Source organism: Haliotis asinina, chromosome 9 (genome assembly GCF_037392515.1).
Source record: "Haliotis asinina isolate JCU_RB_2024 chromosome 9, JCU_Hal_asi_v2, whole genome shotgun sequence".
In the NCBI taxonomy this organism is placed as follows: Eukaryota; Metazoa; Mollusca; class Gastropoda; order Lepetellida; family Haliotidae; genus Haliotis; species Haliotis asinina.
The window spans coordinates 39,753,482-39,764,841 of NC_090288.1; the positions used below are offsets into that span (position 1 = coordinate 39,753,482).

General features: G+C 41.0%; 1 protein-coding gene across 1 annotated transcript; it reads right to left on the reverse strand.

The window, feature by feature from the left end:
- Positions 1–368: 368 nt before the first annotated feature.
- On the reverse strand, positions 369–11,360 carry LOC137296057 (uncharacterized protein YegU-like). Its single transcript, XM_067827710.1, has 9 exons — positions 11,010–11,360; positions 6,282–6,407; positions 4,937–5,086; positions 4,323–4,466; positions 3,534–3,688; positions 2,469–2,622; positions 2,088–2,246; positions 1,388–1,518; positions 369–1,138 (listed from the first exon to the last, which is right to left on the reverse strand). Exons 1-9 carry the CDS (start codon positions 11,019–11,021, stop codon positions 1,051–1,053), a joined length of 1,119 nt encoding a protein of 372 aa, XP_067683811.1. The 5' UTR covers positions 11,022–11,360; the 3' UTR covers positions 369–1,050.

The window sequence follows — 11,360 nt, forward strand, 5'->3', positions numbered from 1 at the left end:
TGCGTATATTCCAGTGATATCGCGGTGGGGGATACCAGAAATGGACTTCACACATTGTACCCATGTGGGGAATCGAACCCTTGTCTTCAACGTCACGTGTGGACGCTTTGACCATTCAGCTAACCCACATGTCTTCTTAGATGTGTTGATGATAGGTTTGATGTTAGTGAACATGGTGCTGTCGATGATGTTGAAGATATTGTCGACGTGTAGCAGTGAATATACCGTGGTCAGTCAGTGCACCGCCCTGTTAACCCTATCGTGTGTTAGAGGGACGTAAATCCATACTCATTAACTCAAGTCATTTAACCTATACAATTTAGGCCGTTTTCTCTAAATATACCAATTAAAGAACAACAAAGACAAGATTCAAAGAAAGCGTGTCAATAGTAATATTCCAGTGATGTATCACAGACAAAACTCCAAGCGGTTATTATTTACTTCGAAAAATAAGTTTTAAACAATACTTAAAACATAAAGGCGGTTTGCCACTTCTTAAAAAAATGTTTGGCACATCAAACCAGCTTACTGTCCTTACACTTGTTCTGCTACGCACACTTACAGCATGGAAGAATTTGTAAAATATAATACAATATGTAAACATCACAAAATATAAATTGCAAATTAATTTATCCAAAACCCCTGAAATAACAACGTTAATATAACAAAAAAATGAAAATAACAAAGAACATGGTGTACGCGAAGAATACATGAATTGTGAATTAATATAATCAAAATATACACACATTATCAAATTAAAATCTAAAAAACATATACTAAATATGTAAATACATTATATCAACCTACAACTACAACGCTGGCATTTGTCAACCGGAATGTAGAAGGTCTAAGACATTTCCTATGCTGTCCCTCCAAAACACAGCTAGGTTGATCAGCTGTCAAAGTCTAGGATGCATAGGTCAGTTGACTCGTTGGTCCATCTGAACTCTCAGTCATAAAGTTAAAGGGGGAAATCCTTCAACTTTATTGAGTATTACATTTAGGAATAACCACTGGCCAAGAAAAGAGCCTAGGGCAAGTGACCAGAAATCAGCTTGTTGTGGTAACTGGTGGTTTTTGTGTTGTACTGCTGTCTCCAGATACTTGACCCTTCATATTCACCAAAACGTTCAGATACCTGCAAGTTCATACGAATATGCATGTGATAATCATGTATTATGCAGTAATTCAGGGTACGAGCCACAAAACCTTCGCAGTTAGGACATTCGTAATCATATTATAAACTATATCTAGAGTTACGAAAGAGCATAACGTTACGAATGCTTTGTGGATCCAGGATTTTTAAAACTGTAATCACTGACGATGTTACTACTTCATATTTGCAAAAAGATAAAATGGATAACAGAAGGTGTTCTTGGCAACTTACTTTTCGATTTTCTCATCTAGCCAGGCTTTGTGTTTCAGCTTTGACACCCAAGACACCGGAAGTGCAGACATTCCTAACTTACAGCCCAGGAGAGCTCCGGCTACAGCACCATTGGTGTCAGCATCACCTCCCTTCAGAGAATAAATGATAAGAAGCACTGTAGATCAGTTAGAGAAGTATGATCGTGGCTCTTAAATAGAAAGCTTTTCTTACAAATAATTTACTGCATGTAAAAGGTAACTGTGCAAAAAGGAAATGACCATGCTCATATTGTTGATCCAGACCCGCGTTTTCACAAACTGCTGTCACATAGACATATTATTGCCGAGTGTGGCCTGAAGCTAAACTCACTCAATCGCTAAACCGGGGTGAACCTCAACAGTCTTACATGGGCTTTTATCTAAGTTTTCCATCTACTGCAATAACGTGAAGTTGTTTAGCAACGTGTATGCACCTGCGTGTGTGCCTGTGTGTCATGCCAGCTTTATAATGTCAGCTAGATTACTATCCTGCAGTTCAACATTGATGCCTTATCTTGTCATACAGAGCTGACCAGGCACGATAACAACAAGTACTGTAATTCAGCAAGTTTCAGTATGATGGTGATCCAAACCTTGTTCTCCAGATATATTTCTATATCCACCAAATCCACCAAGCCTATTGTTCTGTCTCAGACAACCACCCCTAGGTTTACACTTACCTCCATAACAATTGTCTGCAGTGCCTTCCTGAAGTCCTTTTGCTTCAGAGCCCAGAACCCACAGCCCAGACACTTGTAGGTGTAGCCGATCTTTCTGCTTTCGTCCAGATTCAGGTTCTTAATCTTCTCACATTCTAGATATGTCTTCAGCACTTGCCTCTGCAACACAATTCATTAGCATAACAGTTTATGATTTTCCTATAAACAGAACCACCAAAATATGCAAAATGTTTAATGTGTGCGATGAAAACAAAAGCTGCAAACACTTATATCGATTTTACCATTACGTCGGGTGATACTGTTGTTGGTTAAAAAAACGCAATCTCAATCAGATCAATCACTTAATGCCACGGTCGCTCAGCACCTAGATACTGCACTCACATCGTCATCGGTTTCCAGACACTTGGAAGCAATCTGGAAGCAGTCTTCGATGATCTGCGAAACGTTGTATTTCCCGCTCTTCTTGACGTGTTGTGGTTCTCTCTTCAGCATCATACTGATGGCTGCGGAAACGGCGACAGTTGACGCTTGACACCTTACAAAGCGAAAACTAAACTTGTAAGTTTGCCATTCAACAGATGAATACTTTCTCTATTGAGCAAGCAAACATTTGAAACTATTGGTGATATTAGCAATTCAATTTGTGATGACTGCAACCTTTCTGACAAATACTGGGAGGTATCCACTAGATTTAATATGGTCCACTGCCATAAATTATCGATGCATCTAGCAAACTTTTACCACCTCCAGCAACCCAGGAGAATAGGTACCTTGACCAGCATATCATAAGTGACCTAAGGTAGGCAATGAGGTGTGTTACCTTAGAAGGCATGGATTTCTTAACCCCAGTGCTAAAGAGAATGTGAGCCTAACATACGTTTCGAGAGAATGCTTGGACGTATATCTTCTATTTGACCCGTAGCCCTACGAACGTCTTAAGCCCAATCCCAACACATTGGCTGAGATCAAACAATTCTTAGGGCCACGAACGTTTCAAAAATGAGGGTCCTGATTCTAAAGAGAATGCTTGGCCTCTGTCTCAGGCCAGACTGGGAGGATGTCATGGGGGAGACATATCACTTACATTTACGAATATGAATGGTTAAAATGATTTAAGTAAACATCTGACAAGAAAGGTGATTGTTGCTAAACGCCGCACTCAACAATGTTACAACGTAGCCAGATGATCCACAGCATGGACATCGATCTACACAGCTGGGATGCAATGACATGTGTTAACAGGCTAGTGAGTCTGACCACCCGATCACGCTGGAAGCCTTATACGACAAACATGGCTCTAAGCCAGTTCTTCACGGTTATGTCAAGAAGCATAAATTGACCTATTTATAGGTTTGGAGGTATCAACACAACCAATCATATTTGCGAAAGAATATGACACTCTTTCAGAACAACAATGGAAGAGTGCACATTAAAGCTTGGACTTACCTTGGATCGTAATGGGTTGTCTTACATATAGCAATAGCATTGTTAGCCACGGCTTCAGTATCCCAGTACTGGTGTATCCCTAGAATGGACGTTCTCATGACGGCGCCATTAGGGGCGATGTCTTTACCACGTTCGACCCACACACGCTGCGCCACCTAAGAAATCGAAATCACACTTTATCACGTCAGATGTTCGAAGACAATTTCATGTGCCTCTGCTTTGAAATACAGCAATGCTGAGAAATGCAGCAATGCAGACCTGGAGAAAACTGAACCCACACAAACTTGCCACACCTACATGTAAGTCTCCACCCATCCACGACAATTAAATAAACAATATATTCGTGTACATTGGACGGATAGTTAAGGTAATGTAGTTAGAATCAGGCTCAATACGAATGGGCCTAAAGTCTTTTTTTACAATGTACTGTAATTATTAATATTGTTTGTGTATATATATTCTTGAAACATAAGAATAAAACCTACCCGATCATCACGTGTGATACGTGTAATTGTGTGTGAGAGAGAGAGAGAAAGAGAGAGAGATGAGAGAGAAAGAGAGAGAGATGGTCCTAAAGTCGCTAATAAAAGAGGAGAGCCCCAAGTGTCGACAATGAAAGTTAGCTATTTTGGTGAAACTCATGAATTCTGGTACTGAGGCACTATGGTTTATCGTTTAGATAATCGTAGATTCGCTGATGTTTGGTGTCGAACTGATGCTCCACAGAGCCATTAGTCCCGTGGGCCTGGGCATTTGTTATTGTGGGTCAGTTGTTGGTTCCATACTCACAGCATGCGCCTGATTGGGATAGTCGATATTGTTGATGACCTCACATGTGGTACCGCCGATCCCCATACCGCCAATATCGGACAGCTCTTGGAAGCCAAACATGGACCATTTCTTTAACTTCCCCCCGAAGTCAACAGGATTTACCTGTGTGTATATAAGAAGGAAGTAGTAACATAGATCGCAGCAGCCGTTCATTATCCATACGCCTCTGTAGAGCGAAATTATACCTCCTGTCCTTAATAGTGTCCGCCAATATCCATAAACTGTGAAGGATCTCAATCGCCCATCACATTCGCCCATATTTATCTGGACGACAAAGAGAAAATATCTCATCCGTCCACCATTATCTATAAGATTCTAGCGGAAATATCTTACAGGTTCACCACTATCTAGAGCAAATTACCTTACCTGCCTATCGTAATTAAATCTCTCCTGTCCATCATTGTCTGTAAGAGAGTATGAGTGTGAAGGGCATTATTACCTACCTAGCATTACGTAAAAGGGAACGAATATCTATCTCATCTGCCCGTCATTGTGTCTTACACTATATTGAGCAAGGGCATCTCACCTGCCCATCATTGTGTGTAACACCATACTGAGCAAGGGCATCTCACCTGTCCATCATTGTCTGTCAGAGACTGCAGGATGAGTATCATCTGGTCCGTGTCATCCGTCCAGTCTCCCTCCTCCCACCGCGTCCTGTGCATGTCTGGGCAGATGTGTTTGTGTTCCAGTTCCAGCTGTTTCGACACCTTACCGAAATACTGAACAAAAACAGAACAGTTCACAAACATATGTCCCGGATGATATGGTACCAAAATCTGGTCACCAAACGTTGTTGTGTCGTGATTCTCCTACAGTATCAGAAGACTGTGCGTTTTGTTTGTTCATCTGACACAGGAACAGTGCATTTATCAAAACATACATTTCTTAATTTATTTGTTTAACAACAAATCATATAATTACGACGCAAGATAAACATACATTGATGTATCATACACTGGGTCACCGCGCAATATCTCAGCTTCCTGTCTCGTTCTAGGGGTATATACGTATTGTGTAGATTGATGCTTATAGTGTCAGTAGCCTGGTCCAGACACGAAAATTTCCTCATCGCGTAAGTCTCTGAATATATATAAATTTGAGTTTCTTCTTAATTGTAAATGAGTCCCTATTTATCCAGAGAGGGCTGGGGGGAATGTGAAGTAATAAATACGGTTCAGTGACTGTAAGACAGACTATGATATATAACCGGAACTGGATTACAGATGAGTGCAGTATGTAACGTAACACTTAGCAGTGCAGGCGCGTGTTGCAACTTGATGTTGATTATGTTCATATCATTACTTACATCTTCAGAATCGAACCAAACTCATCGAAAACATACTCGTTTGCAAGCGCAACATTTGATAGTCAAATCACCAGCATCTGACAACGGGCCGACCTGGGAATATTGGAGGCGTTAAGGATTGTTTTCGTAGATATTGTATGTCCGTTTCAGCCACTTCGAGAGTAACAAACCATAGGTGTCTCTGGATATCTGCCAATACCCCGACAGATCGCCACATCTCCTACAACGTGGGATCCCCTACGAGTTGGTCGATAGCTCGGTAACTCTAATACCTACCAGTGGTGGATCTATTGCGGCTTGATTTGTTGGTGCCTAATCGATAATCCAGACATCAACCCAACTACATTTCTATTCAGCCTTGGATGTTAGTTCTGTTAATGGATAGCAACGCGGTCAAAGCGTTCGCTCGTTACGCTGAAGACAAGGGTTCGATCCATCAAATGACAACAATGTGTGATGCCCACCTCTGGTGCCCCTTGCCCTGATATCGCTGGAATATTGCTGTTGAACGCAGCGTAACACTCACTCACTCTCTCTCTGTTAATAAGTCTGTCTGTGTGAATCTATCGATTGAAACTAGATAGTAGTTAATTTTTCCGCACACTTACCACACCGGCCTCTCGCTTTGTCAGAAACTCTGTCAACAGCCCGATAGCATCCCCTACGGCCTGGCCGTACAGTGTCGCAAGAATCTGCTCCCGAGGAAAGTCTGTTGTAGTTTCGGGGGCAGGTGCCTGTAAATAATCGTTGTGTAAAATCTAGTAGGTTGTCAAGACGTAATGACACTTTTTGTATGAAGCATCAACAAAAGTGCGTATTAGAAGTTCCAGAAAGTGAGCTGCATCAGGCGGTAAACCGGCCTTCAACCGCTCATCTAGACTCTGTAGGACTAAAAACACGAACCAAAGGCCAACGATGTACCTACTGGCCTATTTTCAGCATCACACGGGTCTGAATTTGACTCCAGTTCCAGCCTGACCTGGTGCAAGTTTTGTTTTAAAGTGACCCGTGAAGGTCTGGGTTAGAATTGATCTTCAGTAACCCATGCTTGTAGTAAGAGGCGACAGAGGATATCGCGTGGTGAGGCTCGCTGACACATGTAATCGTATCCTAGTTGCGTAGATCGATGCTCATACTGTTGGTTACTTGATCGTCTGGTCCAGACTCGAGATTATTTACAGAACAGCGCCACGTAGCTAAAATATTTGTAGCTACGTGGCGTAAAACTAAACTCATTCACTCACTCAAGACCCGGATTACCAGAACCCGTGTATGCATTGTCACAGAGATGGAATATTAATAATATTGTTCAGTTCGTTGAACAAACGCACAAACAACAGAACACATGATATATCATCACCATCATCATCATCATCATCACCAAGCTGCACGTTTGACATTCATCATCACGCTAACAGAAGCCCAGTAGTCAGAATTCAATGTTATCTATTAGTATATTAGACATCAAAGGGGAAATTTGTGTTTGAAATTATGTGTTAATTACTCAGTTGAGAAGCGATGGTTACGTCAGTGATGAGTTTACAACCACGATGACAGCAGTTCTATTCATTAATTCAAATTAATTACGTAACATGCTTCTAACGACCAAGGATACATAAGTCCAGAAAACACTTTTTGGTTGGTTGGTTCAACTTATCTACTAATCACATCGTATCAGATGAGCCAGCGTAGTGAACGCGTTTGTGACAAGCAGGCGGAACAAGTAATCTGGACGAATGCGCACGATTGCTACAGGTAAACTGGCGATTAAGCACGTGCAAAATATGCTGACCGTGGCGTGAAATCAATACCGCTACTGTTTAACACGTGTCTCGTAGAGCGATTTACTTCAGCAAGACACCATCACGACACGATTCGCACGAGGAAATTTAACTTCTCAATATTCAGACGACAACCTGTTTCCGTCTTGTTTCAAATGGAAATTTCATATATGCAAATTGGGGTCATCTGTCAGGTCGTGGCTCACCTAGTACTTGTCAAGCAATAGAGAGGTTTAACTTAACACTTATAAAGGTTATAAAATTCACGTGGTGAACGACACACGTGTGACGTGCAAGGCTGACACCCTTTTCTAACCAGTGCCTAGATTTTCGAAGCTCTGTTAGCGCTAAGATAGTCGTAAGTTAATGTTAACGCATGACACTTACGACTATCTTAGCGCTAAGAGAGCTTCGAAAATGTAGGCCCAGGGCTCCATGCTACCTCATCACTGCGCCGACGAGCAGGGCTTATCTGATACGGATCTGATCCTGAACTTCACTTTAAGCCCCCTTTACGCATGGTCAACTTGCGTCAAAGCTACATCGCGATAGGAGAGGCGGGACCCAGCGTGTTTTAGCATCGGGTGGCCATGGGACAGCCTAGTGGTTATAGCAATGCCGAAGATTCTGTTGTACAAAGTCTGAAGCCCATTTATGATGTCCCCCGCCGTGATATTGCGAGAATATTGCTAAAAGTGGCGTAAATCTAAACTCACTCACTACGTCTTGCATCTGCTTTTGCACACAGTTTTTCTTGTCAGCGACCTATGTCGACAAAACATCAGTTACTAAAGACCTAAAAGCTTGGATATCTGAAAAGATAATATTCGTCTTACAAGGCGGAACCATTTATATGAGCCTCTGCAACAAACACGGCATTTCTAAGGTTGGTTGGTTGGTTGTTTATCGCCGCACTCACCAATATTCCAGCTATATAGCAGAGGTCATTAAATGATCGAGTTTGGACCAGACAATCCAGTGATCAACAGCACGCATGAACCAAGACAGCAAGCCTTACCAGCATAACTCAGCCTCTACCGACAAGTTTGGGTGTCAGAAGATCGATTCAAACCCGGATCTTCACGGGTAGCACCTCTAACGCAAACGTGAAGTGTCCTCGATACCCGCCGCGAGACGGCCGATTTGACAATCCGTGAACATGGATTGCTGAAGATTTAAACTCCTTCTAACGTGTCGATCTTCGCAGTAACATTCGGCTAACATTTCCTCACTGGTATACACTCTTTGTGTACATCTATTTACGCACAATTATGAATTAGTAGTGCAGAGGATGTTTAGTAACGTCTTTCTCAAACCGGTTTTCGTTCGTGGATACAAAACACAATTATGTAATTGTAGTGAGCATTTCGAGACTTGAGTCTCGAAAGTTTGAGTTTCAATAAAGACATGCGCCTCGCAAGGACAGTCGAGATTTTACATGTGAAATAAAGATACCGTTGTATCCTATATCCTTTGTATATATTTATATATTGAACTGACAAAGTGACCGTTCAAAATAAAACAAAATGCTATGCATGGTTAAATGGAGCATGTATCCATGAGACCAATTTTACATTCATTTCATTTAGTACACGTTCGAATTCCCTGCCACCATTTCTGTGAGTTTATGTTCCATGGATGGGTGTTCCGTTTCCCTTTGAATATACAATCCATCAGTGTCGTTAATCATTCAAACACGTTTAGGTGTTAAAACACGTTAAAAACAATATTTTTGCAAAATACTTTCATGAAGGATGGAACACACTTTACACAAATTATGCATACATATTGACACATCATAGGCCTCTTTAAGCAAACTGAAAGTAGCACAAAGCACAGGTATACGGCCAGTGATAATAACTGATTGTATTCTAAGTCCTGAGTGGATGAGTGAGTGAGTGTCGCTGATTTTACCAATGTTCCAGCGCAGGACACAAGAAATAATCTACCCATGGGAGAATCGAACCCTGGTTGAATGTTTTAACCACACTGCGGAATATTGTTAAAAGACGGGTAAAATCACACTCACTCTCAGTACTGTTGTAATGCCATAGTTTTAATAGTAGAATAGCGCTTAGCCAATCGGAAACATTTATGTGTGATGTAAGATAACAACATATGCTACGTATGTTACAGGTAATGTCATAGGTTTACACTATCATGCTATATATGTCATATGCAATGTCACCGTTTTACACTAAACCATGCTATATATAGCATATACTATATGCTATATAGTGCTATAGCTTCACACTAACAGATGCTATACATGTTATAAGCAGTGTCATAGTTTTACACTAACACATGCTATATATGTTATAGCAATGTCATTGTTTAACACTAACATGCTATATATGTTACATGCATTGTCATAATTTCACACTAGCACATGCTCTATATGATATATGTAACGGTATAGCTTTACACTAACACATAATATGTATGATATATCCAGTGTTATAGTTTTACACTAGCACATGCTATATCTAATAGCCGGGAGTACACTTTTTTACTAAAATACAGATCCGAGCACATTTGGGGCTTGAATCCCATCCGGGATTCGGACTGAGGCATCTAATCGCCCCAAAAAAACAAAACGTGCAATTTAACTTACTCAACCAGTGCGGCTTTGACAAATGACAGTCTTGATCACATATTTTGTGTAACCCTCAGATGAGTGTAAATTGGCACGGTTCCAATAACCGCACGTTTAGAATACTCAAAGCCATTTGGAAAGTTGTCAAATGTACGTTTTCTCTAACAGTGATGATTCCACTTGTGTGTTCCTCGTTTATGCAGTGGTACAGCCACATACATACTTTGAAAGAAATGTTCAATTTTTAAAGACTTTTAATGTACACGTAGGCTGAGCTTTTCTTTACGTATACAGTCACGTATATATTAAAAAAATATGTTACGGAACAAGGATATACCCGTTTAGGTCCGGGTACGTGTTTGGGTGAGTTTTGAACAGTATTCGAGATATATCGGGCGAGTTCAATGACTGATTAAAGAGAGGTTGTCGTAAGAAGAGACTAACAGGATCGAACGGTCAGGCTCGCTGTCGTGGTTGACACATGTCATCGTATCCCAACTGCGTAGATCTATGTTCATGTTGTTGATCACTGGATTTTCTCGCCCAGTCTCGATTATTTACAGACAGGTGGCATATGCAGCTGAAATACTGCTGGCTGCGACCTTAAACAGCAAACGCACACTAAAGTTTGACAAGAAAAGACGCAAAATACATAATACCGAATTCATTAAGATAGCATCCCGAGTTTTGGGTACACAACAATATTCGATCGTGATAGACAAAATATACATCTCCACGTGAACACAATGTATGTTCCCTGACGTAACGTGGGATGAATGAATTGTGGACCAGATCGGTGTTTATTCTCCCCAAATGTGACCTTATGAATGACTCAAATCAATTTTATTTCTTCTCATTCGTCATTTGAATACCTAATTGACTGCAATTTTACGTTACAGGCTGATCCATATTACTTATGCCAAGAAAATATAAATTTATATTAATCATGGATTACGTACCGCCTCGGCCATGTCGATAGTTCGTCTTTGCTTGTATTGGCAACTCAAAATACTACAACTGTTCCTTGTTCTTTGACGTTTGACAGCTCGTCTGTTGACAGTGGGATTCTAAAAATAGAAACACTCGATCGCCGGTCATTGTATGACCTGTACACGCCAGTCACCCGAATATAATTTCTGTGGATGGTGAAATACTTCCTTGTTTACTACGTCGCACACCCACTGAAGATCGACGTATCTCAGTTCACTTGTCTTATTTGTCCTCCCACAATCGGAACATGATCAAGTAACAGTATCAAGTCTTCCTGTTCGATTGGGTTCATCTGCGAAGGGAGGTAACTGCGATGTGCT